Source organism: Rhipicephalus microplus, chromosome 1 (genome assembly GCF_043290135.1).
Source record: "Rhipicephalus microplus isolate Deutch F79 chromosome 1, USDA_Rmic, whole genome shotgun sequence".
Taxonomy (NCBI): domain Eukaryota; kingdom Metazoa; phylum Arthropoda; class Arachnida; order Ixodida; family Ixodidae; genus Rhipicephalus; species Rhipicephalus microplus.
Genome location: NC_134700.1, coordinates 221,445,921 through 221,473,558, shown reverse-complemented (window position 1 = coordinate 221,473,558; position 27,638 = coordinate 221,445,921). Strand labels below are relative to the sequence as shown.

At 45.2% G+C, this 27,638-nt stretch overlaps 1 protein-coding gene across 2 annotated transcripts; it reads left to right on the top strand.

Moving 5' to 3' along the window:
* The first annotated feature begins 55 nt into the window (after window positions 1-55).
* On the top strand, window positions 56-27,337 carry LOC119159625 (uncharacterized). 2 transcript variants are annotated; one of them, XM_037412439.2, is made up of 7 exons: window positions 56-206; window positions 3,302-3,516; window positions 4,793-4,924; window positions 7,729-8,375; window positions 9,835-10,159; window positions 23,018-23,107; window positions 27,004-27,337. In XM_037412439.2, the coding sequence occupies exons 2-7, from the start codon at window positions 3,351-3,353 to the stop codon at window positions 27,093-27,095; spliced, it is 1,452 nt and encodes a 483-aa protein (XP_037268336.2). In that variant the 5' UTR covers window positions 56-206; window positions 3,302-3,350; the 3' UTR covers window positions 27,096-27,337. The 2 variants fall into 2 exon arrangements, with proteins under 2 accessions (XP_037268336.2, XP_075747534.1); XM_075891419.1 differs by lacking the exon at window positions 56-206 and adding an exon at window positions 842-967.
* The last annotated feature ends 301 nt before the right edge of the window (window positions 27,338-27,638 follow it).

The following is a 27,638-nucleotide window of genomic DNA, read 5'->3' as shown; positions in this document are numbered from 1 at the left end:
TCACGAGAAGGTTATTGCTTCTATTTTTCCTGAAGTAACGCCAAAGCCAAACCACACTATGACGGTTTTTTCATCCGTTTGACCGTGACGCCGTGTGACCCAGCTTTAGTAGGCGTAAGCGGCCATTTTATCATCGGGGTGTTTTCCTTTTTCGTGGAAAGTTTGTCACCACCGACTCATCGCGGCCGAAATGACATAACAATGAGGTAAGTTCACATCCGCTACGAACGTTCAAGCGTCACTCGTTCCACCAAGTACCCTACGAATTGAGTTTAAGTACCCAACGCTTAGCTTTCAAGCGCTAACATAAACCGCGAGCACGCACGGATGAGTTCGTCCGTGCGCACCCAGTGAGTTGAACGTTACGGGGTTTTTCGAAGGCGACACCGCGACATTCGTGATCGTCGCCGTTTGACACCGAGCGAGAGTAGTTCGGAGGTTGTCGGAAGGTGCGGTGACGTGAGGGAATACGATCGCCCGTACCTAGTGAAGCCGGCGGAACGTGTACGGCTTCGCATGCCGGATGTATATACGTGACATGTTTTCGTGATCTAGTGCGTCGCGAAGGGGTCAGTTCGGCCAAATAGCGCGAAATTGCGAAAAGCTTCGCTGTCGCGTCGTTGACGCAGAGACAGCCTCGTCGAGACGTCGGTCACTTGTCAAAGCATCTCGTAAGCGGCCGCAACTACGAGTAACGCGCTCACAGGTAAACCTGTTAATCGCGTCATGTATGTGTTCTTGTTTCACTTCCTGTTGTTTTCTTTCGTGAGTCACGTAATGAACTAGAGCGATAGCCCGAATGCTCAGCAGGTAGTTTGTTTCTTTATCTGCGTCGAGTTGACGGCGGTAGGGGCAATAACGCTGAGTAAACATTGCTCCGGCAACACTCCCTGCGTGTCCTCGTATCGCCCGAGCACCTTGACCGTTTCCCACCGCTTCCGGAAAGGCCGGAGTATTGCGACCATTCGTACGTATGACATGATTGGCTGCTAGCGATTTTTCTATTTTGTCTGGCTTCTCACTGGTCTGTGCTGCTATTTTAAGCGATCGTTTTGATTCTAACTACAGCTACTACCGTCTTGCGCGTCACTGTGTGTCGTAATCGAGGGCGAAGATTGCTCTCTTGCCGAAGGAGTTTCGAACAGGTGTCGCGATTGAGCGCTGTGCATGACTGATTGCGGTGTACGTGCGGTTCCAGTCGGGGTATAAATGACGTCTGCCGCAGTGCTTCCCGTTCGGAAACATGTTGTCCTCCGTAAGTTCCCGACAATATGGTGCCGTGGCACACTATTATGAAAGTGAACATTAGATATGCCTTAAACCACTGGTAATTTCCTCTTTCACATAAGTCAAGGAAGTACTGTGATAGGCGGGTAACAGTGGACAAAAGAAAGCAAAACTTCAAAATTCTGCTGAAATCGTATGATTGCAAGTCAGGTCGTGTGTCACCTCTAATACCAATCACCATTTATGAACTATGATCAGCACAACTTCAACGAAGTAGAGGGCCGACTAAAAGGACAACTAGACAGAATGCCTTTTCAAACTAACCTAGCTTGAATGTACCACACCAGCAGAAAGTGCCTGATGTAGATCTGTTAAGTGAATGTGTCATTAAAAAATTATTGCTGGTATTGACGCATGACAGCTTTGAAGTGTGAAAAGTTAATGTGACGTGTTGCCATCATAGTGGATTGTGCTGAAGGTTTAACTGACCATGTATTGTGGGGTCAGCAATTACATGCTGCATGTTGGTGTGACACATTTTCGCACTTACACAGCTTGTTTTGGTATTCTAGCTACCACACGCCACCACCATATGTAATTATAAATGCCATCAGCATAGTGTACTTAACAATAGATGAAAAATTGTGGTATCTATAAGCCCCGCCTTTTAAGAGTTGACCGTGACAGCAATATCCTGTCCCTAGTGTGTGCTTCAAGCACTAGGGGCATGATAAGACCATGAAATATTTTTGAACTTGCCATGCACCCACTGCATGGCCCTAGGGGCAGTAACGTGTGTGCTTTTCGTGGGGAGCTTTAAACCATGAATTCACATCACAACCACATGTTCTGATGCCCTACGGCAATGTACCGTGTATTATTACTGTAATATTTCATGCTGCATTGTGAAGCATGTATATAAGGCACGTGTGTTTGTAAAGCATGAGTGTTACTTCCGCTACATTTCCAAGCAGAGGAAGTTATTTTCGCTGTATTCACAAGCAGACATGTGGCTGTGTAGTACAACACCCAGTTGCCATGCAGACAACCCTGGTCCGATCCCCACTCGAACCCGGAATTTTTCATTATTTATTTTATATGTATATTTTTCGATCACGCAAAAGATGACGATTTTTCGATCACAACCAACGCCGACGACCCAATGTGTGCAAAACGAGCTCTGAAACACTCATTTTGTATTCTGTCGCCCTATCAGAGATCCACCATGCCTGTGGCTAATGCGATACATAACAAACGCCACATGGAATCATGGTCGCCAGTTGTAAACTTTAGACGTTACGCAGAGGCACTGCATAGTTTACTTCCACCATAAAATATTTCCATTTAGGACAACTTCTTTGTTGTTATCCAGCATAGCCCTCGGCTTGCCATGGTGCTGGGTAAAAGAGAAATGCAAGAAAGGAGAACAGCCCGCAAGTGGGCTTTGCACTGGCCTTCTGCTTCAAATTTGTTAACAATTATAAACTTATAAACAACATTAATGATAAACAACAAAAAGAGGTCAAGTGACCACTGGTTGTTTGCTGGGCTTGATGGTTAGCTTCATACTAGCTAACAGCATGACAGTGCTGTTAATGCCGCGTTCCCTTTGCTTCTAGGAGCGATGCTCCTTAAGCCGTGGGTCATGCATCCTCGAAGTATGTAGTTGGAGGTAGCCACCTCTCATATAGTTTTTTGAATGTCCGCTAGATGGCATCACTTGTATATGGTGAATATATGATGAAAAGATGCGAGATGGTGGTATTTCGTGTGTTCACTAGATGGATGAACGGACAGACAAAAAGACGGACGGATGGATAGACAGACAGACAATTCACGGTTTACCGATAAAACCCTCCAAAGCTTCGCCCCGCTGATTATCATCCACTCGGTAAACGTGCTGCGATAGTTTTTTTGTCTGTTGCGCTGTTAGCCGGTACTAAGCTATACCAACAATTTGCTCAGTGTTCCATCATATGAACCTGTATATTGCTGTGTCGTTTCATTACATTATTCTGTGAGCAGTATAGCCACTTTGTGCCTACTTATTTACACTGCCTTTCTTCTATTGCAGGTGCACGCATTAGATATTATGAGTTTTTAGTTGCGTGACAGCCAGTGCCATGCCTCCACCACCACCTCCCCCGCCCCCAATGGGGGGACTGGGGCCGCCAAAGCTCGGGAACATGGCAGCCACGCCGGACCGATCTGCTCTGCTTTCGCAGATTCGTGGTGGCGCTGCGTTGAAGAAAGCAATCACCAACGATCGCAGTGCACCTATAATTGACGGTGAGCACTGTCACTAAGGCCATATCACTTTAAAGACAGCTCCTGTCACCTTTCTTCATCCCTGTCTTCAGTGCTACGGTTTAATTTAATTCCTACACTGGGTTTGCTTTCTTACACCTATATTTGTTCATGCCAACCATGTCAAAAGGAAATAAAGAAAACCTGTGGGAAAAAACTGCAAGAAATATAAGTAGTCGGCTGGATTTCAAAGGCTTGACAACGTGACCGTTACATTAAATATGTGAAATTTAGTATCTATGATGGCAGTTGACTTTCAGTGTGTTCAAATATGTTTGTGGAGTAAAGCAGGCTCGGAGATTTAGGCAGATAATAAGCTCCGTTTTCATAAGCCCTTAGATTTCTTTATTATTATTATTATTATTATTATTATTATTATTATTATTATTATTATTACCTCAAAGGTCCCCATCAGAACATTACATGAGGGGTGGACATCAAAATATAAAATACAAATAAAAAGAGAAAAAACAACAAAGAGATGGCAATGGTGATAAATTTACAAGAATAGCTCACAAAAATGAGTCAAGAAGCACCAGTTACAAAGACTGGCCTATGCACTTAGTAGTGAATCGAAAGCGCTTTGCATCACAGATGAGTGCAGCTTCTCCTGGATGGTCACTACAGTCTAAAATAGTTTGGACGAAGAATGACTCCAGAAAGGTAGCCGTGGGCTTGTGGTGGTATTACAGTGTTAAGATAACCTGTCAGGGGAGTACGACGAGCCAGTTGAATTAGCTGGCTGTCACGAGGCATGAAGTGATAAAACCTATGACAGAGGCATAGGTGAGAGATGCAACAATGAGAACAATCTCTTAAGCAAGCGGGCAATAAAGCTGTCTGTATGCCATGGCATCTACGATTTCTGTAGACACATCGTCAAAAAAATATATTGGATATTTCATTCGATATTCAATGTTTTTGATCGTTATTTGACACTATTGTATTCAAATTCGATCTGAGATAAAATTTCAATATTTGCACACTTCTCATAACCACTTTACTCCTAAATAGACAACTTTCATGTCAAGAAGCTCCTGAAAAAGCTCTCAAGATTTTAATATGGCTATTTCTACTAGAGTACCTGTAATGGCTAATGAAGTGAAACTGAAAAACAAGAACTACCAGAAAGTGCTTGTTTGTTCGGGACTCTGCTCACCCATTAACAATTTGGCTAGGCTGCCTACGGTATTTAGTAACTCTATTACAAAGCTTCTGGTGGTACTTATGCAGAATTCTTCGCTTTGTTTCCCTGTAGGTGCCAAAAAAGGAGGTTCGTCATCATCATTGTCATCAAATGGCTCTGGAAAGCTGGGTGCCCCTCCCGGGTTGGCAGGCCTGTTTGCAGGAGGCATGCCAAGGTTACGACCTACAGGAAATGCAGCACATGGTCAGTTCAATGTGCTGTAGTTTTGTGACACTTCCCTGACGTGCAGGGATTGCCTACCTCAAAATGCCATGACTGGTCTAATCAAACCTCACAAATTAAACGTCACTCAATTCAAGTGCTCTTGAACAGGCACAAGCCATGTAGCACCGTAATAGCAAAAGTTTCCTTTTTGGGGAACACTAGCATATCATGCCAGGTATTTCAATATCTTGGGTTTTCATTGTGAAATTTACTGAGGGAAAGCAATAGAACACACGCACTCTCTTGGTATGGAAGGCCTGAACTACGGAAATTAGGCATGACTGGCACCAAAAAACATTTAACGAGAGCGTAGGTCCGCTCAACTTTTTTTAGTGCCATGAACCGTGTGAAATGCGATGAAACCATGCTATAATGAATTGAAGCAGATGGCAAAAAACTCAAATAAAATTGACCATCAGCAACTCAATAAAACTCAAAACATTATCAATGTTGTGTAACTATAGCATCCCGGCTGTCTGCAACACCATGAAAGCTTGTAAAAGGATATCCAAGCTTGTTAGTAATGGCTGCGACCGTCTGCTTATTTATTTGATAACAGAAAAAAAGGCTGCTCTGCAAGCTTCTTTTGGACTCAAAAATTTCCAACTTATTCAACCATTGTGCAGTACCATAGTCATTACTGGCATAGCCAGGGGGGTGTTCAACCGACACCCCATTGTACTTTTTCAGTTTTACCTGTGCATATACATGCCAGGTACAGATGCATGCATAAAATATTATAAAGCACTACTGAATCACTCTCTGCTTCCCCTCCCCCCCAAAAAAAAAAAGTTTCTGGTTGTGCTACTGATAGTCACCTTTCCTGCATTCAGTACTACTGTGAAGCAGCAGAAGGCGCTCCCATGTCTATGCCATTGTTCGCATCCTCCTTTAATTTCCTCGCCCCTTTCCCCAGTGCAGGGTAGCAAACCGGACGTGCGTCTGGTTGACCTCCCTGCCTTTCATTTCTTCCCTTCCTTCTCCTCCTCCTCCTTCTGACCCCCTAAACTGTATTGCCGAACACGGCATCTATGATCTCGGCATCAATTAGTGGAGGTACATTTGTGTCTGCAAGCATGGAAAAAGAGAAAACAGGCAGTCTTTGAAGTTCCCTCCAACTGTTATACGTACACTTATACTTTAGGATGCTGCTGAAGCTGAGCAGGCTTAAAGGCTGGCAACAGTGGCAAGTTGGTAAAGACGCATGAATTTGAATGAACAGTGCATTAGACACTGAGACAAAAAGTACATAGACAGTGCAGGCTTTAACTTTCAGCCACACATGAATTCACAATAACTTTAATCATAGCAGTCATGTGCATCACTCTCGTACAGTGACAGTACAAAAAAAAAAAACCCTTAAACTACCAAGCATTGACTTCTGACGCTACTGCGCAGTGAATCCCGCATGCGTCGACAGCACTGACACCCAAAAGTACAACATGAGCCAAAACAGTAAAGCAAACCAACTTCTAAGAAAAAACAACAAAATAATAATTTCATGCACGCATTGTTATTATATGATAAGGGTGATATTAGAAAGATGGGTTAAATAATGATAATTATTTATTATGGAGGTGTACAAATGGCTGGCTTATACACATAGAGCCCTGTCTATGGATGACGCAAGTCTCAATTATTCTCACGCGTTCATTGCACCCAGTGACAGAATAAAAGAGCGATTAGTTCGAACTGTGGATTGAAACAGTGGCTTAAAGGAACCGCCAACAACCATTTTTTGTGGTGCCTATTTTTCTTAGCACGAAGGAAATCTTGCCCGTCAGTGAGTCTGATCCCTGAATGGTGAAGCGGAAAACACCACGAAACGTTATCGGAATTTTGCTTTCTGAAGCGAGTATGAAGTCTCAGTGAGTCTGATCCCTGAATGGTGAAGCGGAAAACACCACAAAACATTGGTAATCGGAATTTTTCTTTCTGAAGCGAATATGAAGTCGTATGCTCACATGCTGCTGAGCGTGCGGGCAGTTACGTGTTCGAGGGTGTGGTTCACTGCGCATGCGTCGACTTGGTCCACTGGTGGCCGCGACGGCAGTACCGCTTTTTCGCTGTGCTACTCTTTTTCATCGTAAGCAGCACAGAATTCAGCGGGGCTGGATAATAATATACATACTCTAATTTTGAGGGATCGCACGCACGACAGCATCGGACTATGTGAACCACGTTCAGCAATGTGATAGACTTCATATTCTGTAGTCCAGCTTCAAGGCTCTTCCACTAGGCTGCACAATGAGACGGTTTTCGATAATTTTAAGCATGATTTGAAAACGCAAATCCTAGTCACAACGTGAAAAGAATGCTGGAATATGTCACTATATTTCATGCTCTATTCATTTCTACTACGATTTAATTGCACATTCTGACCAGTTGTAGGTCCTTTTAAAGACTTTATATTGCTGACATGCAGCCACAAGGCACGAGCTCTATTAAAGATAAACAGAGTAAATAGCTTTTTTTTCCCTGTGAAATATGTATAAAAATTGTGCAACTTCTCGTATTTTTCTCCCCAAACTTTTCTTGGCTGGGCAAACATGAGAAACCTTTCGTCTGCCAGACACTCACCCAAATTGTCAGAACAGAGTTGAAAGCCTCCGAACAGTTTTGGAGATCATTATGGCATGTGTTTGCAGCACAATAATAAAAGCAGGGCGTAGGTTTTTTCTGGTGGTACATGGACGCGTGTTTGCAGCACTTTGCATCATTGGTGCATGCTCTAATCCATATACTGCATTAGGTCATTCATCATGTTTGTGTCTGTGATGCAGGAACAGGACAGCAATTCGCTTCAGGCAGCAATGCGCATTCTTCTGGTCCTCGACAAGCTTTTTCTTCTAGTCTTGCCGCGGGTGGCTCGCACAAGCCTGCCGCTCAGCCACCGCTGCCCAGTGAAACGCCACCTGTGCGCCGTGCGGCTCCCTCTCCCTTTCCAGCCGATGTGAGCCCTCGTGGCCCACCTCCTGCCCCTCCCCCATCAAGCCACAAGCCCAACCTGAACACCATTGCCCCCGCAGCAGACTCCGCCCCGGCGGCTGGCCGCAGCAGGACGGGTCCTCCTCTCCCAAGCAAACCCCCGGGAGTGACAAGGTCCGCCTCCCAGTCGAGCCTCGGGGGAGGAGCCAAGCAGCGTCCACTGCGTGCACCTGCCGTCAAGCCCCCACCTCCACCTAAGAGCCCCGCGGTGGTCACCACGGCAGTGAGCGTTGCGGCTTCAAAGTTTGGCACCATGGGACCGTCGCATCACAGCAACCGATTGGCAGTACCTGGTGCCGCCCCTCCTTTGGCCCGTAGGCAGAGCTTCGGTGCTCCGGACTCGCGGGACGGTGAGGTTCCGGTGCCGCAGCTCAAGCCAACGGGTCCTCCACCTCCTCCGCGCAATGTCAGCGTGCCTAGCAATCTTCACCAAGCGCACAAGGTACCTTGCCTTGTTTTGGTTTTTCGCAAGCTTTCGAAGTGCAGTTTGCTGGGCTAAATTAACAAAATTACTGGTCTGCATTAAGAAAAGTCATACTGTACACAGTCAAACATCAGTATAGTAAATAGGGATGCCACATAATATAGAATTCTTGGTCTTGAACTGGTACCAGGCATAGTTCAAGATTGTCCTGGTGTTTCAAGGCTGGTTCATTTTTTCTCAGGGGTCAGCTGCATTGGCCCTGGAAGAGCGGATGTATCAAAATAGACGAAATGTTGCTCTTTCCCACCAATAAAAAGGATGATTTATGATCCTCTTCAATGCTTCTAATTTAGGTCAGAATCATTTTAATACAGCTCAAAAAGAAAAAAAAGAGCACGTCATAACCACCTTTAATTGTGTTTGGTGCTTGTTTAGCCTCTAGAATTCTTCCACTATGTTGGACAGATTTCTTTCAAAGATATTTATCAGATTTAGAGTATGAGATGCCTCGCTGCGGTGGTCCAGCGGCTAAGGTACTCGGCTGCTGACCCGCAGGTTGCGAGATCGAATCCCGGCTGTGGCGCCTGCATTTACGACGGAGGCGAAAAAGCTGTAGGCCTGTGGGCTCAGATTTGGGTGCGCGTAAACAATCACAGGTGATCAAAATTTCCGGAGCCCTTCACTATGGCGTCTCTTATAATCATATGGTGGTTTTGAGACGTTAAACTCCACATATACATTGCTTTTGTTCTTCCCAATTCTTTTCTGTTTCATTCTTTGTTTCTGCACTGCAAATTACAGAAGGATGTGTACCAACTAGCCCTATCTCGAGCATTAATTATGAAGTAAATATCATGCAAATAAACACTCTCCAGCCATGTTTAGTCTTTAGTTTTGAATATTAAAAGCTGGCCTTACATTTCAAGACCAATTCTGTCTCTTCTTCAGGGGTCTCTCTGGCCAGCTCCGAAGCTAGCACTTTTTCTTCGTGGTTGTCTCCCTCTCCACCGTTGTTCTTCCCGTCGATCTTGTTGCTGTATTTTCTCCATTGGTTCTGGTCCAAGCCACACAGATCTCTGTTCTATACGTTTACCTTTAAATGGTTACATATAGTGCCCACCACACAGTGGTCTAGTGGCTGGGGCACTCCGCTGCTGACCTGCAGGTCAGGGGATTGAATCCAGGCCGCGGCAGCAAAATTTTTGATAGAGGCGAGGATGCTTGAGGCCCTATGTATAGATTTAGGGGCACGTTAAAGAACCCCAGGTGGTCAAAATTTCCAGAGTCCCCCACTACAGCGCCTCTAATAATGATGTGGTGGTTTTGGAAAGATACACTTCAAGAATTGTTATTATGGTTTTATATGGTAAGGTTTTTTACTTTTACTTGCTGCACAATAGTTTAACTGTGTGCAGAAATGTAAACGTTGTGGTGGGCATCAGTTGACACCCTGGTTCTCTTCTGTAATGACTGCCAGGCTCGTGCGGTCCCTCCCGCTCCCCCTGCGCGTGGCCAGGCACCCACTGGGCGCCCCCCGCCTCCGCCAAGAGGACGAGAGCCGCCTCCCCTGCCAACCAGTGCGCCTCCACCCTTGCCCAGCACTGGGCCCCCTCCTTTGCCGAGCAGTGCTCCGCCTCCTCTGCCTACTACTGCACCACCGCAGCTGCCCCAGAGAGGTGCCCCTCCCCAGCCACCTCACCAGACTGCAAAGCCTACTGCATTGGTGGCCCCTACGAGGCCGTCTCCCACACCCCCTCAGAGAAGCTCCTCGGTCAGGTACCCTGCCTCGGCCCCCTCTTCAGGTAAGGGCAATGGCTGTGTTACGCGTGTTGTTTGTCGCAACCATAGGTTTACACTGAAAAGTGGAGCTCACTCAGACTCGCTGAAGCAATATATTTTGTGCTTAGGGCTCACTCAGATTGGGACACCATTATTTTTCTCACTGGACTCACTCGTACTACCGTAATTACTCGAATCTAACGCGCACCTTTTTTCCGGTTAAGCGAGTTCATAAATCGCATGTGTGTTAGAATCGAGTACGGAAAAAAAAAAAAAAGTGAATACGGTCATTCTATTGCCATCGGCATTTCTAAAATGGCTGCTCCCTACGTGCGTTGGCATAGCGCGTCGGACATTTCTGCCTATGTGTTTCTCATGTGCGGCACTTCGTACGTGTGTTGAGAAGTTCGTCTCCTTGTAGTGCATTAGCATTGACGGCATGGAAGAGCCGACTCCAAAAACTCGACGAGTGCACCACAATACCGCTTTTAAAAGAAAAGTCATCGCATGTGCCGAAACGGATGGAAATCGGGCCGCATCGCGGTTGTTCAGATTTCCCGAAACGTGCGTGTGGGACTGGCGGAAAAAAAAGCAGAATATTGTCGACAGCAAAGATTCACACAAAGGCTTCAGTGGACCACAGCAGGGTCGGTTTCCACAAATTGAAGAGCTGCTCGGCGAGTATGTGATTAAGCAGTGAGCGGCACAGCAGCCCGTGACGACAGAACTGCTCCAAATGCAGGCTATGGAGTTACCCTTAGAAAAAGGGCTAATGTGGAGACAGTTTAAAGTGAGCAGGTGGTGGCTAACAAACTTTATGAAGAGGAAAGGCTTTTCCCTCCGAAGGCAAACGGGCATATGCCAAAAGTTGCCGGAGGAGTACGAAGAAAAGATTCACAGTTTTCAGAGGTTCGTCCTAAACTAGTGGCACAACAACGGCTACCTGCTTGGGCAAACCGGGAATGCCGGTCAGACGCCTTTTTAATTCGACATGCCTGGCACCACAACCGTCGAGGAGAAGGGGGCGAAGCAAGTTTGCATGCTGACATCGGGCCACGGTAAAACTAGAGTGACAGCAATGCTTCGTTGCACGTCAGATAGGCACAAGCTTTCCCCGTACCTCATACTTAAACGGAAGGCGCTCCCGAAAGGAGTCGTTTTCCCAAGTGGTGTGATCGTGCGGGCCAACCAGAAAATTGGGTGCGAGTTGCAATCGATGTCTTAGTTTTTTTTTTTTTCGTCGTGGAAACCGGGTGTGCGTTACAATCGAGAATGCGGTAGAATCGAGTAAATACGGTAGACTCGCTAAACATTTCTTCAACCGGACTCACTCAGACTTAGACTCACGGGTTGATTTGAGTACGAGTTAGTGGGTATGAGTTTGCCAACCTATGGTCACAACTAGTGTAGCCAACAGACAATGAGGTCAAGGAAACCATAGGGGTCCTTATGTTTTTTTATATTTTTTTGAACTGTTCTGTAATGATTCTAACCTAAATTGAAAAAAATTAAAGCGGATGAAAAATTGCCCTTTCTTACCAATTGAAGGGGTGAATTCTTTTGCACTTTTTTTCCCTCTCAGTTTAGGTCAGAACCATTTCACTACTGTTCAAAATAAACACAGCAATTTCTTCCTGCTTTTTTAAACTTAATTGTTTATTGATTTCATTACATGTGTCCAACAGAAAATGAGACCTTCTTGCAATCTTCCTTCATATGTTGCCATAGTGTTTCAATACCCTCATGACCACCTGTTTGCATTCTGTTTCTACCAAGGAAATATTTGCTTTTGAATCTTATAATGAAATTGAAAGAGGAGCTGGCCTGACTTCTTTATAAATATCTTACCCGCCACGGTGGTCTAGTGGCTAACGCACTCGGCTGCTAACCCGCAGGTCATGGGATCGAATCCCAGCAGCAGCGGCTGTATTTTTGATGGAGGTGAAAATGCTGTATGTTGGTGTGTTCAGATTTGGGTGCTGATTAATGAACCCCAGGTGATCTAAATTTCCGGAGCCCTCCACTACCGCGTCTCGTAATCATATGGTCGTTTTGGGATGTTAAACCACAGATATAAATCAATAAACTCTAAAGATCTTGTATTGTTATCGCCCATATCATTCTGCAAAAGGGATACTCAATGTTCAGCACAGTCTAATGCCTACAAGATAAAGCTTGCTTTGGAGCTACAAAATACGTATTCGTCTGCAAAGCCTAATTTCGGGGGTTAACTTAGTACAGCATTACCTCATTACAGCAGACCTCTATGATGGAGAGAATTTCGGTCTGTTGTTGTAAAAGGAGTATGTAAAATCCAAGTACTGTTACAACAGACTTTTATGTTAACTATGAATGGGTCTGTTATTACCAGACAAAATAACAAGTCAAATGGATTTATTCTCAATGGGAGCTATAAAAAATGATTTTTTAAAAATCATTTTCAGTTTATGTAGACCTTTTTCTGTTTCCAAAACATCTTCACTAAAAACTACATTCAAGTGCTGCAAGAAAATTTCGCGCCCGTCGAGCTAGCGAAAATTGTTGGAGAGACTACAAAAAGCTGCATTTTTCAAAAATAACCATCGGAAATCATGCTACTCAGTGATGCTATCACCCTTGTTCTGTGTTCACAGGTCAAGATTTAAGCAGCCGCACTCAAAGGTCATCACATTATGATAGTCTGCCACACTCGCCGTGCACATCGCACACCCACTGTAATAGCGTCTCGCTGCTAATCAGCGCTTTAGACCTTGTGACAAAGACCACTGCAGGACAACCCTTAACCCGCACGATCAAGCATGAGGTACTTTGAAACATCGGGCACCACCTCTACGGGCATCGCAACAGAGATTTCTGCTCGAAGTCGTGGCTAGGCTTAACTTTGCTAAGAAAATTGCGGGCAAGACCATCGTGCTAGCGGACATGTGAAACAAATAAGCCATGATTTGCTTCAATGAAAGTGATGAATTATATCATTCCCTGGCTCCTCAAAACAGCGGATGGGCATTCAATGCATCTGCAGTGGCCAAGATCACAACACAGTGACCGCTCGGAGCAGCGGTGGCCGCGGCTAGCGCCTCAGCGCCCCGAAACGCAAGACCAAGCACGCTGTGCACCACTTTTCTGTCGCCGTAGCTAGGCATAACTGATCATTAATGGACCAAAAGTTTGCGGCCTTCGTTCTTAAAACGTCCCTGAAACACTTTTTCAAGTAATCATGAAATGGATTCACTAGAAGAGCTTATTGCCTCATAAATTCAACTTTGTAAAAGATTTAAGAATCCGTGCAGTACGAGAAGAGTAACGAAAATTTGTCGCACGCTGCATTTGCATTCTCTCTTTTCTCGTCCCGATGAAAGGGCTGAAAGCTAAGCAGGGTGCGATGGCATGGGCAAAGAAAATACGCCACGCGCTTCTCGTGACCTTGAGCACTTTTCTTTCTCTTCGAATATGCAATCTTTTCAATTTCGTCACGTGTGGATAAGCCTCAATTTTGCACGGCAATTCCTGTAACGACTGAGTGTGTCATGTTCAAATCAGCCAATGGCTGATAGGAGGCCTTCTACGAGTGATTTTTTAGCTTCCTCTGCGATTTTTCGAGACAAGAGAAAGCAGTTTTTAGCTGACTTTGATAATTTATTGCGAATTGCAGGCCGTGTGCTGGGTTGCGTGTTATCAGGAGCCTTTTCTACTGATCGGCAGCATTTTCTGACCAAGCTGAAAAGGTGTTGATGAGCCCTTTCAAACCAGTATGTCGATGCCTGCTGTGCGCTGTTCCCATCTCGAAAGTACACTCAAACCTCGTTATAACGTAACGGGTTATAACGAAATAATGGATATAATGAAGAAAATGAAGTTGCCCTTGAGAGCTCCATTGAGAACTATGCATTTTCAACCTCGTTGTAACGAAGTAAAATTGATCAGTAAATGAATATAACGAACTAAATTAGTCTATCAAATAATCTATAAAAAAACGACCGTTGTGTGTTAAGTATGTCGTTTTCTGCGGAGTTCGACGCTCGTTCGGCGCGGATCTTTCAAAACTCTTACGCCGACCTTACAGCCATATCACGCGCGGCCGACAGAGCCGTCCTCCTCACACAGCCAGCGGAGAGGATTGAGGGAGCGCTCAGCGGGTCACATGACCGAGAAGTGGCACCGCGGTGCAAAGTGATTTCCCTCTCACGTAAGAACACACGATGGAGAAGCTTCAGAATACTTGCATTTATTCACAAATCAGAGGACATCTGTCATTAATTGAAGTAATCGGTGATGTGCGTCTTCACACGTTTGTCTTGCAACAAGTCAATCATTTTGGTGGTGGTGGTAGTGGTTAGAAGAGGAAGAAGGCACCTAATTTCTGCATCCTGGTGGAGAGCACGGCGCAGTGCCTCAATATCGCATGCAGTTTGCCAAGCATAGTAGCGTGCAGCTAAGTTCAGCGCCAACGGCAATGACTGCATCTCCGCTGCTACCCTCTGCACCCAGAAAAGAGGAGCGTCTCCACGCGGAAAAAAGCCAGCCAACTCTCCGCGACAGCTTTTTCTTTTTTTTTTCTCTCTCTCTGCGCGCCGCCTTTAAAGGAGAAGGGTCTCTACTTGCAGAGATGGAAAATAAAGAAGTGTGGCACAGGCGCGTTACAGATCGGCATTTGAGAAAGAGCAAACAACCCGCCACAGTCTTTTCTTTCTTTTTCTTCTTTTCCTTCTTCGTGCGCAGCATTGAGAGGTGCCGCCGTGGGATTGGGTGTGGTGCTGAGAGCATTTTTGAAGCATTGTATGTTTGAATTAACCGTCGAAAGTGCTTGCGCGTTCGAATTACAGGGCATTTTCGCCCATTGGAATACACATAGCTCTGACGGGACCACAGGGTGAGTTAGAATTAATCGGAAGTTCGAATTAAGCGTGTTCGAATTAATGAGATTCGACTGTTTATTTTTCGTCAAACGCGTGGTCGCGTAGCAGTACATCGGGCCGCGAGGTGGTTTCCTTCCTTACATGCCTATAGGTGTGCGCCCATCTGAGCATACATTGCCACAAACTGTTATAATTGATCTAACGAAATAATGGATACAGTTGAACTCGGCTACAACGAACACGGCTTCAACAAAATAGTCGCTACAACGAAAAATTCACGATTTCCCATCAGCAGTTCATAGGAGTCGGTGCATAAATATTGTCGCCACAACAAACCCTTTTTCTTAGATTGTCCCACTTGAACAAAATTTTATAATGCGATTCCAGGCTCAGATACTTATCGCAATGCAGTAAACTGAATCTTTAACATTTCGATAAATTTTCAGAGACTGAAAATGCGTCAACGAAGTCTAAAACACGCGTTGGCACCACCAGAAACCGCTGCAATTCAGCAAGCATGGGCGCCGCCATTGCTCGATAGCGATGGCAATGAGACTGCCTTGGCCTCGCTTTTGCCACTGGCTTGCTTTTGAGCCCGAGACAATCAGAAACTTAAGCTTCTGTATATGAGTATTGACAAGGCTTAGTGATGATGATGAATAAACTTTATTTTCGTATCCGGCATGTTTGTGGTCCGGGCTAGACCGCACAGGGAGGTACCGGGAGACCTTGTCTCTGTACAGCCTACCTGGCCTGCTGGATAGCCCATTTTTGGTCTTGAACCTCCGAGCTGAGCAGCACAAGTCGCCACTTCTCCCGGAGGACCTCAGGAGAACTTGTTGATAAGCTGGGGCATTCCCATAATATATGTTTGTAAGATGCCTTTTCTGTTACACATAGCTTACATTTATTGTCCGGGTATAAGTTTGGGTAGCTCCTGTGGAGGTGCACAGGGTTTGGGTAGCAGTTCGTCTGTAGCTGTCGGTATTCCGATATTTTTTGCCTGTTTAGACTCAGATGAGGGGCGGGAAAGACGCGCCTTGCTTCTCTGTAGTGTTGCATGTATTCTGTGTGGCTTGTAAATCGGTCTTTGTGTGGTACGTCGGCGGCGCCAGGGATGATCGTCGAGCGGTGTGGTCGGGTTGCGCGCCGGGTTAATTCTCGCGACAACTCATGAGCCAGCCCGTTAGGATTGGGTGTATCAGTCTCTGTGTGTGCCGGCAACCATACGAGGTATTTCAGTTCATCTACTTTGTATAGTTCTTGGTTATTAACGAGGATTCTGAGGGCTTGCTGTGAAATCTCTCCTTGCATAAAATTTCTGATTGCTACTTGCGAATCGCTCAGTATGCATGAGTGTTCGTTGGAGGTGATAGCCATGGCTATGGCTACCTCCTCAGCCTCCTCTATATTGTTTGTTATGACAGAGCACGCATTAATACAAATGCCGGACGTGTCAATCACGACAGCAGTGCGAGCTTTTCGTTCAGGGTATGGGCTAGCATCCACAAAAAGAAATTTATTGTTCGTGCCGTGTGCTTTGAGCAGTGCTTTTGCTCGGTGTTTTCTGCGGTCCGTGTTGATAATGGGGTTCATGTTTTTCGGTATCGGGTTAGAAATGATCTTAGCCCTGATTGTATTAGGGATGTCATTTTTGACACCATGTTGTGCATGGTACATGATCCCTAATCTACTCATTATATTTCTTCCCGTTTTAGTTTTACTGAGCCTTTCAAGCTGGGATATCCACTGAGCTTCTATAATCTCTTCAAGCGTATTATGTAGTCCTAGCTGAAGAAAAAAGTCTGTGCTAGCATACTCAGGTATTCCTATCGCTTGTTTGTAGACCTTCCGGATGAGTGCATTTATTTTGTTAGTTTCAGCTTTTTGCCAGTTGTGGTATGCTGCTACATATATTATGTGACTTATGACGAAGGCCTGAATTAGACGAATTACGTGGGCTTCTTTCATACCTCGGTGTTTATTCGTGACTCTGCGAATCAGTCTCATCGCATTCGTGACTTTGGTGTTTAGTCTGCGTATAGTCTCGCCGTGGGCACCATTAGCCTCGATGACTAATCCCAGTACCCGTATTTTTGGAACTGTCGGTATAGCTGTGCCCTCCTGTGTATGAATCCTAATTTTCTCATATTGCCGCTTGTTTTCTTCTGACTTGCGTGGTCTGCCTCTGATTGCTGGCCTGTAGAAAAGAAGTTCTGATTTCTCCCGGGAGCATGTGAGTCCTGTGCCTTCCAAGTATCGCTCAGCTGTTCCTATTGCTTCTTGGAGTCTCTGTTCTATGTAGCCGTCACTGCTATCACTGACCCATATTGTGATGTCATCCGCGTAGATAAAGTGATATAATCCCGGGATTTTATTTAACTCTTTCCGTAGTCCTATCATGATTAGATTATAGAGCATTGGGTGTATTACGGAGCCCTGTGGAGTGCCTCTGCAGCCCAATTCTTGGAGATCAGATGTAAAGCTTCCTAAGCTAAGCCTTGCTTTCCTGTTGGTCAAGAAGTTTCTGACATAATTATAGGCTCGCTCACCCATGTTTAAGCTTGATATGGGGCTGAGAATTGTTTCATGAGCTGCATTGTCAAATGCTTTCTTGAGATCCAGACCGAGTATGGCTCGTGTGGATCTTGTGGGGTAGTCTATGATTTGGTGTTTAATCTGTAGCATGGCGTCTTGGGTGGCTAGGTGACGACGGAAGTCTATCATCGTATGTGGGTAGTACTCACCATCCTCAAGATAGTTGTTGGCTCTATTTAAAAATGCATGTTCCATTACTTTTGCAACGCATGACGTTAATGAGATGGGTTGGAGATTTACTTCGTTGATTGGCTTTCCAGGTTTTGGTATAAGGATTGTTCTAGCCTCTTTCCACGCGTCGGGTATTTCCCCTTCTGTCCAACATTTGTTTATATATCCAGTTAAAAACTCTATGGATTCACTGTCCAGGTTACGTAATGCTCGGTTGGTGACTCCATCGGGTCCCGGTGCTGATTTTACATTTAATTTGTGGAGCACCGCTCTAATCTCTGCTACCTCAAATTTTTTGTCCATGTTGGGGTTGGCTTCGCCTGTATAGTTTTTATGTTGTAGTGGCGGCGATTTTGGCATGTAGATGTTTTGTAGATCTGTCATTAGCTGTTCCTCGTTTCCTTCGTATTCGCGTGTGAGACGACGGATAGTGTGTCTCTGTTCAGTTTTGGTGTTGGTGGATCTAAAAGAAACCTTAGCAATTTCCACGTTTGTGATGTTCCAATTTGGGTGCCCATGTCCTTACATATCTCCGCCCATTGTTGCTCACACAGCTGCTTGCAGTGACTTTCAATGTCTTTATTAAGCTGTGCTATCTTTTTCCGGATTGTTCTGTTGTGTCTTTGCCTCCGCCATTTGTGTTGTAACGCTTCGTTAGTTCGCCACAGGTGGATTAATCTGTTATCGATGCGCTCAACTGGGATATCTGTTTCTATTTCATGTGTGGCTTTTCTGACAGTGTCTATTATGCTCTCGCACCATTGCTGGATATCATCAGGTTGTTCGGTAATCGTTTTTCTGATATCCCGAAATTTATCCCAGTCAACTGGACGTCTCGTGTTACATATGGTCGTAATCCTGTCGCTATCAGTGAATGGTACGTGTGTTTCGAGTATGCGATGGTCACTTCCTAAATCATCGAATGTGTTGTGCCATGTAGCCCCCGGGGCATTCTTGGTTATTGTAAGATCCGGTGTTGTGTCTCGCTGGGTGCTTGTACCTATGCGTGTGTGTGCATGCGGGTCTGTTATCAGAGTAAGCTGTCCATCTTGTATGCTCTGCCATAACCGTTTCCCTTTGGGGGGGGTGTAACCATACCCCCATGCCTCGTGTGCGGCGTTGAAGTCCCCTGCTATGATGAGCGGGGTGTTGCCAGCTGATATCACGGCCTGCCTAAATAGAGAGTGAAATTGCTGTCTGTGATTTGACAGACTGCTATATATGTTAAGAATAAATGTGCTGCTCCCTTTTGTTTTTCTAGATAGAAGTTCTGTCATTATATGGTTGTATCCACATTCTAGATTATGGGCTCTGACCGTAATCTCTCTCCTTACTAGTGCAGTGAGAGCTTTATTTCCTTCTTCACGCTCGGGACTTACTGACTGGTATCCTGGTAGTGTGGCGAGGCCATGCATTTCTTGAAGTAAAATAACATCTGGCTTGTTACCTTGTCAGATGTACTGCTGGATGACAGATTTCTTAGCCCTGAATCCTTTACAGTTCCATTGCCATATGCGGAGTTGTCCTTTACCACGCCTCACCATCGCTGTTCGTTATATGTGTGGGAGGCGTGAAAACAGGTGGGTGGATGGGAGGGGTTGGTGGTTTTGTGGGAGTTGCCTGCAGGGGATATGGTGCCTGCGGTTGTTGGTGAACGTTCGCGACTACACCCTGAAGGTCTGCGGATGCTTTTGGGTTGCGTCCTCGTTCCAGCATTTCTACCCTGGCTGCTAGTGCCGTCAGATCAACAGACGTCTTAGTGGTGGTTTCCAGGATAGATTGGAATAGGGTTAATAGCTGGTCTACTTTTTTCTCTATGTTATCCAACCTTGTTTGTTGCGAGATGCTTTCTTGTTTAGTGCTTAGGGGATCTGTAGTTTTCTGCATTTTGGCCTTTCGTTTTAACGGAGGGGTAGTTATCTCCATGCGATCGTCGGCTATGGGTGTTTCCTCCTGCATTACAGTGTTAGTTATATTGGGCTTCTGGGTTTGCCGCATTCACGTTCCATAGTGAGAATTTCTATTTGAGCTTGCATCTGTTCTATCATTTCTTTCATTCGTCTGTTTTCATCTTTAAGCCGCTCTAACTCTTGACTGTTGTTGTTATTGCTATCATTATTATTTTTAACCTCCTGAGGTCCCTCCGGTCGCTAGCCGTGTACTCTATCTGCCCAGCTCACCTTGTTTGTTGGTCCCTTAGACGCCGATCTCGACCTGGAACTGGGATGGGAGCTTGCAGGGCTGCAGTTCCTTGAACCGGAGCGGGATCTTGTTTGCTGTCGTTTTCCGGGTCTCGATGTCGAGCGCTCTCGTGGACGTCCTCTTGGTGGAGATGAGCTTTGCCTTTGATGTAGCGTGGCCCATTGTCTCTGTTTTACAATGTAAGGTTTCTTGAACCTGGCCGTGCAGCTTTTATCGGCTGTAACGTGGTCTGTTCCACAGATTTAACAACTAGGGTCGCATCTGTGGTCATCTTTGGGGTTGTGAATGCTGCAACCAGCACAAAGTTTATCTTGGGGGTTGGGGCACCCATCACTTCTATGTCCCAGTCTGTTGCACTGCTTGCAGTAGTCAATTTGCTTGCGGTATAGCGTGCACGGTATTATTACTCCATCATAGCACACACTGGAGGGTACCTTGTTTCCACTGAAGAGCACAATGAACGTTGTAGTATTTCCTAGTCGTTTCACTGTGATGATGCTGGGGTTTCTTTCAGTGACAAGGGCTGCCCTAATGCTACCGGGCGTTTCTTCCTGTGGGATTCCTTTAATGATACCCTTAGCTGTGTCTTCTGGCGCTGTTTCATATGTTGCCACTTCATATTCTTTGCCTCGTATAAGTATTTTCTTGATTTTTCTGTACTGGTCAGCTCGGTCGGGGTCTGGTGTGCTCACTATCATGATGTTCTGTGTCTTGTTGGGGCATATCACGTCGAAGTGCTGGACTTCTGGTGGTGTAGCCGCGGCTTCTTGTATGCCTCTGGTTATGTCGATTGGGCCGAGTGCGGCTACGCGTAGGCCTCCTCTCGGTCGGATGACAATTTTGTAGTCTCCCGCTGGCAGCTTGGGCATTCTGCTCGCTTTTTCAGTGCGGCTCATCCGCCTTTCCTGCGTTTTGGCTTGCTTGTTACGAAAATCGGGTTCTACCTTGTTGTTAGCACCATGGACGCCATCAGCGTCCCTGACCGATTCATGTCCGGGCTTTCGACGACGTCCGTAGTAGACAGTGTGCCAGCCTTCTTCATTCTCGGTAGTGGCTGGCGATTCATCATCATCATGTTGTACGTTCATCGTCCTCGAACTAGCAGCATTGTCTTGCGCGTCTCCTGCCGACGCGGTGGATTCCATTGGGTTTACAGCGCCGGCTCCCTGAGGAAACCGGCCTGTTTCGCGAGGCTTAACAGCGTCTCGTGTGGTGTGCACCGAAAAAAGGCCGTAGAAAGACGAAAAACAGTTGGCCCACCTTGTCTTTGGTATCCTGAGAATCTGGATGACGAGGCGAATCTTCTGATATCACTCTGAGAAATGCCCGTGGTGATTTTCACTGCGAAGTTATTCATGAAAGCGGGAGCCGACGTGAAGCGCGTCTGCACTCGTCGGCGCTCGCAGCGTCCTACCACAAGGCTTAGTCAAATAAAAAAAATTTTGGGTTCGTAGTGGATAGTGGTTTGATTGAATAATCTAATCGAATTTGGGTGGTACATACCACATATTGTACAGAAAAATCTGGATATTTGTCATGACCCTAACCTGCACGATATTTTGTTATGTTGAGACAAAGCATGTGCAAATGCCATTTTCTTTTTGTTGAAAGGAAGCGGAAATGACTTTGAATAGTATTTCCCCTGGATAAATATTTTCATGGCATAGCACTCCTCTGCAGTAAAACTTTTTACAGGGGGTTACATATGGACTAATATGCACCTATAATTCATTTCGAATACTTCAAAATTTCCAATGATCCAAATCGGAACAAATTTGATACTGTAATATTTGTTTGAATATTCGCACGAGCCTACACTATAATAACTTCCTTAAAAACTTGCATTGATGTCAAATTAAAGACGTGTGTTCTGTATCCAACTGTTTGTTTCACTGACCACAAGATGCTGGTGGGTGTGCTCAGTGGCGCAATCAGATTTCCTCCAGAGCAATAGATCCTTCGTTGATGACTCTTTCATGATGATTTCTCCATACTTCCATCATTGCTTTTCAAGCATTCTGTGGGCACTGCACAAGGAGGTAGCACCCATTTGCTTGAAGGTTGTCTGCGTTCAAGTTGTGAAACATCACTCAATTTTAAGTGGCTAGCTGTTTTGAGGATGATGCTCCTGAAATACTGATAAACTGTTTGCGAGTAAGAGTGCCTATTATTCATGAGCCTCATTTCCCAGTTCAGTGTGCATTTAAATGCGAAGCATTTTTTAGTTGCACAATGTCGTGCTTTGGCGTCAGCGTCGTCCACACCCCCACTGTGCATGCTCAGCTCGTCTCGTGCCTCGTCACGTCTCGCTCGAACCTAGGCGGTGTGTATACAAGCGGCAGGGTGCACATTTGGAAATAAGTGAAGGGCCTCTTTACTTAGCTTTCGTTTGATTTGACGCTTTGCTTGACTCAAGTAGATGCGATGGGAGCAACAGTACCTTCAACCATTAGTGGGGCACAATCCAACATCAGCGTCCCACCTCTTGTTGGAGGCAACGCTTCTCCTTCATTCAATAAATTAGAGTAATAAAGATGAAATGACAATGAAGCATTCACAAACCATACCCAATTACGCAATATTCACGCGATACCCCCCAACACTCTGCAATGCATTTACTCGATTTCCCCCCGTGGAAAGATGCGGGTGCCAATTTTACATTCATAAACTGGCCCACGTACTCTTACAACATACCGTGTTACAACACCATACTGTGTAACATACTGCATTACAGCTTCAGCTATCTCAGAAATGTGACGAAAGTGTGCTTTTCTCAGCACCTATATCAACGTCTTGACCTTCAGTTTTGTGCAAGACACCATGGCTGTTATTCATTTGGCGCAGAATGTTGCTGCAAGTGTGTGGAAGAGCTATCATGTTAGTGCTAGCTTGGGTTGTTAACTATAAGTTTAAAGATGGCATCGTAAATGGAAAGTAAAGTGTCAGGCTTCACAGTCTTCGTTTCTACTGCACATGACGCTTTTTTTAAGTTTCTGAAATCTCTAAATAATGCTGTATTATCTAAAAATTGCTTTTTTTCCTTTTCCTTTTCAGCATTTGAAAGCCGTTTCAGGTTTAATCCCATTGACCAAATGCCTGCACCTCACTATGTTGCAACAAAGGATAAAAGGTACCCCAGTAAAGGTAAGTGGTTGGCTTGTCATTTTTTTTATTATTTCTATATTAACACAAGTAGATTGTACTTCTGTGTAGTTTTCACATCCCTAATGTATTGCGTTTCAAAAAAAAGATTCACCTGTATATTCTTCCAGCACCAGTTTTCTTCATAACTGCAGCTTGTGCGCGCTCTTTGGGAAATCGAAGCAACCACATCATTGCAAGCACCCATTGAAGTTGCATGCTGGAAAATTCAGGATGACTAGGAAGCATCATTAATTAGCTTCTGTTTTAAATCTTTTCACAATTAAAACATAGTTGGGACAAATACTCGGCCCATTCTCAGTCTGGCCATTTGTATTCATCGCTATCCTTTTTCGTTGGATCAACTGTGCCCCTCAACCCTCAGTGACGCTACAGCGTGGCACAAAATTCCCTTTGCCTGTTCATTACGGGTAGAGACAACTACATACTGTGTTGATACCATCGCTAGTGTAGCAATGCCTTATTTGTATTGAAAATCACAGAGGTGTAGTAGTGACCACCAATGGGTGCGACTTATTGCCAACGTCCCTGTCACAATCATAAGTTGTCAAACTCACTCTTGAGTGCGCTCACTCAGACTCGCACAGACTCAGATCGGGTCGTGAGTCTTAGTGGGAGTCTGGGTGAGTAATATTTTGGTGAGTTTAGATGCGACTAGGTATGGCTAAAGAAAATTTTGGCAAACTTGAATCTGAGTCATTCTTATAGGCAAAATGTTAGAGCAGTGTGAATCGCAATATTTCGGTTGCAAAGTGAATTAGAATATTGAAGTGTTAGTGTGAATCAAATATTTTTTTAGCATTCTTTGATTATTTTTTAAATACTTATAGAATGGTATTTTTTCAATACTTCGAAGTGAAATTGCAGAAGAAAGGTTGTAGAGGATTCCTAAGCATATTTTTATGAGGTAGTAACATAAAAGTGTTTCTTTTGTCTAGGTTGATGAAGCGCTAGTGGGGTGGTGAACGCAGTTGTTTTATCATGATTGAGGCAACGCAGAGGTCGAATTGTATTTATGTACATGATTTGGTACAACCAAACTGTTGCTGACAGCACTTTACATGTGAAAGGCTGAGATACGACAACAGAATTTCGATGATATGATTGCGGTTTATGCGAATTTCGCGATGATACGAATTTTAAGGTTGTTTTGAATGGACTACATGCAAGCCAGCAGTGATCTGTCCATCATGAACAGAAATGGTTGCGCCGCGATAGCAGCAGCAGATGTCACCTAGGAAGCTATTGTACCGCTGTGGACTTCCTTCGCTGCCTTTACACTGCTTCCCCACCAGATCACCTGCTCTGACCCTGCGCATAACAGCTCAGTCAAGCCAGACATAATGCCAAGGCCAATTGCTCGTGGGCAGCCTTGTTGTGTGTGAAACTGGTGCAAGGACACAAAAACAAAGGCAGGGGGGGGGGAGGGGGGAGAGGGAGGGAGTCCAAGGAAACAAAACATGGGAAGAAACAAAGATGGTTGATTTCATCGTCATAAACCAGTTTTCAGCATTAGATGAAAGCGAACCGTGTCTTCTCAGGAATTAGTGATTGTATATTGTACATTGATGTATGAAAGCTTGAACATTGAATGTCTCGGGGAGCCTCCTTTCGAACCCCTAAAGTTAGTAATAGTTAGTAAAGCTAGTAAACTATGCATATAATTATGATACTTAGAGGGCCAGTAAACAGACTCCGACTTTTTTTTTTACACTCCCCAAACAAGCTCGCCAATTCATACAGTAGGTAGCGGCAATCACATTTGCTGAATATTACAGCGCTGCGTGCCGCACAGACCTTCCATTTCAAAAAAGAATCCCCCGCTTGTTTCCCTCGCCTGACCTATCCCACTCATACACGCAGTCTGATGAAAGCTTGCCCATGGGCAACATTACGGACCACTGAGTTTATCTATCGGTTCTTTCTCCTGCGAAACAGCGCCTTGGCTCTGCGTTGATGCAGTTTCAGCTACGGAGTCCGCAATTTCATTTTTCTGTGTTGCCCTCTGCCATTTTTTATAACCCGAGACTCTGGGAGAAGCGGTATTGCTAGAATGAAAGCCTCAGAGATGAAGAGGCGTCTCACTAGTTTACCGCGAGGAGAAAAGTGCCCCTCGCCCTGTGTTTCCTGCCCGCACTGCTATGACACATGCTCATGGGGGGGAAGCCCCGTCTGATCGTTGGTTGCACGCCGACGACATATCTAGGACGTCATGTCACATTGCTGAAGTGGGCAGAGTCACAATGACAGGCTACTCCTTCGCAGAGAATACTGGCGAGTGGCCGCGGGAAAATTTGAAACTGGCTGAAACGAATGTTCTAACCATTGTAATTTCCTTATTATAGCACGTATTCACAAAATTCTTGCGGCAGCATGTTCACGTAACGAAAATGCACATATATTTCTTCATGAAAGTTTTTGGACCTCGGTGCTATTTACTGGCCCTTTAGTAGTAGTTTTGTGAAGGAAAATAATCCTCGATAGAAACATCGCAGCTGATAGATATTGTGTATGGGTGTACTTAAAAAAATTATTTTAACACGGAAATGTTTTATGCCAAGGTCTACCACGGCTCCGTGACGTATTTCTGTCAGAGATATGGCATTGTAAAATATTTACTAACAGATTGAAAAGAAAAAAAAATATTGAAAAGGAAAAGATTCGCAGCGGAGCGCTGAGGAGCAACCTCGCGCTCTTCAGCGCGCGAGGCTAACTGCTTCACCACAGCACGACCCTTTCCCAACATGTTAACGGCAAGCCATTTATGTACACGCTGTACTGCTGGTGGTCCTCAGAGCTCGGGTACTGCAGCACGTTTCAGTAATCAGTAGCGAGATGGCAGCACGAGCGTTCGGTGTGTGCGCCCTAAAGGTCGTCATGCTGCGCCACCCCGGGCGCCGCTGTGTGCTCGGGCCTTCACATGGCGTGGTCAAAGTGCATTTAGATGTTCTCTAGCGTGGTGGCTCACGTGCACACTTACTTATCTCGGTATTCGGGTGCTTTGTTTGTCTTGTGCTTCCACCGCAAGTTTGCTTTGAAGTTACAGTAGTTAGAGAGAGTGCGGACATCAATGATCTCGTTGCCACAGTCGCATTTATGAAAGGAGCGCGCTGCTCGCCTACAAAGTAAGAATTGTGAAAGTTGTTTGTCCGTGCTCGTCCTGTGTATGCTCATTTCGTGCATGCTGTCTGGCTGAGGTGTGCGCTGCAAGTTTTGAGCTGCTTACCATTCCTCACGTGGCATTGCAATCTTTTACTGCAGCATGCATTCCTTCGCCCTTGTGGTGAAACAATGCACAATAAATGCTTAACTACCTCTGTGAGGACATGTTTCACTTTTGTATTATACCGATTCCTAAAAAGAGGGTTCAGCTATGTTTTTTTATCTTATTATTATTATTAGCAGTATTTATACCATATGTCCAGTTCCAGGTTGACTTTTCAGATGGGCTCTATTCCTTTTCTTCAAAATAGCTAAGGGAATTCTCACTTTTCGAATTCTCTCACTGCTGGTAGGGCATTGGCTTTGTACTCCCTACCATATTTTTTGTTTTTGTATATTATATGCACATATCCCAGATGTCATATTTTTTATCGCAAACAGGAAGAAAAAAAAGAACTGGCTGAGTAGAAAAGAAGGCAGTGCACAGGGCAAGTGCACTGCCCTGTGTGCTGTCTTTTTCTCTTCTCGGCCAGTCCGCTTTATTTCTTCATGTTTCTGCTAAAAAAATATGTCTGGAATACAACGCCAACTAGCCCACCAGGATGCTTTATGTGCACATAAATTTGCATATACGGTATAAGTGCATAGTGTTCATTGCCTGTTCTGTTTGTGTACGTTTGTGTGCATCTGTACTTATCGCTTGTTCTTGGTTACAGCCGCGCAGAAGCAGAACCATCAACGCCAGGCTCCCCTGCCCCCAATGTCGCTGCACGCGAGTGGTCTTGTGGCCCACCAGACCCCTGTCTGACCGCAGGCCAAGGGCCCCAGCGGGCACAGTGCAAGTCACAGACACCCAGAGACCCTTCATCACCTTTCGGGGGTTGGGGAAGCTCGACGTTACGTTGGTCCCGCTCTGTTGGACGCCACAAGGACGGGGAACTACTGTAAGGATGTCAAAGAACAAACGCACCCTGTAACAGACGGTGCACACTGCTGGAATTGCCACTTTTTGTTGTGACACCTTTTTTTTTTTTCCCCTGTTTTTATGAACGTCATGACATTGTTGTGGTCCACAGGTGCTTTGGCCTTGTCATCTTTATAGGTTGTGTGACATCCCCCCCCCCCCTTTTTTTTGTGGCTCGCCTTTAATTCAAGATAGTAGTGCAGAGAATAGTGAAAAAGAGGTTCGTTCTCGTGTGTTGTATTTCACAGCTGCTGTTGAGAAGAAAAACATTTTGCAAGTGTCTCTCCATCTCCAGGCGCTTAGTGACTGCATTATCATGCTTTCATAAGCGTTGAAGATTGGGCAAATCAGTTCATCATACTTGAACTGGTATAGCGCATTACATGA

Bases quoted from the DNA above. Each gene is read 5' to 3' on its own strand.
- LOC119159625 (XM_037412439.2), top strand. From the start codon at position 3,351: ATGCCTCCACCACCACCTCCCCCGCCCCCAATGGGGGGACTGGGGCCG. The intron at 10,160-23,017 runs GTAAGGGCAATG...TTTCCTTTTCAG, and splicing joins TGCCTCGGCCCCCTCTTCAG to CATTTGAAAGCCGTTTCAGG. The intron at 23,108-27,003 runs GTAAGTGGTTGG...TCTTGGTTACAG, and splicing joins TAAAAGGTACCCCAGTAAAG to CCGCGCAGAAGCAGAACCAT.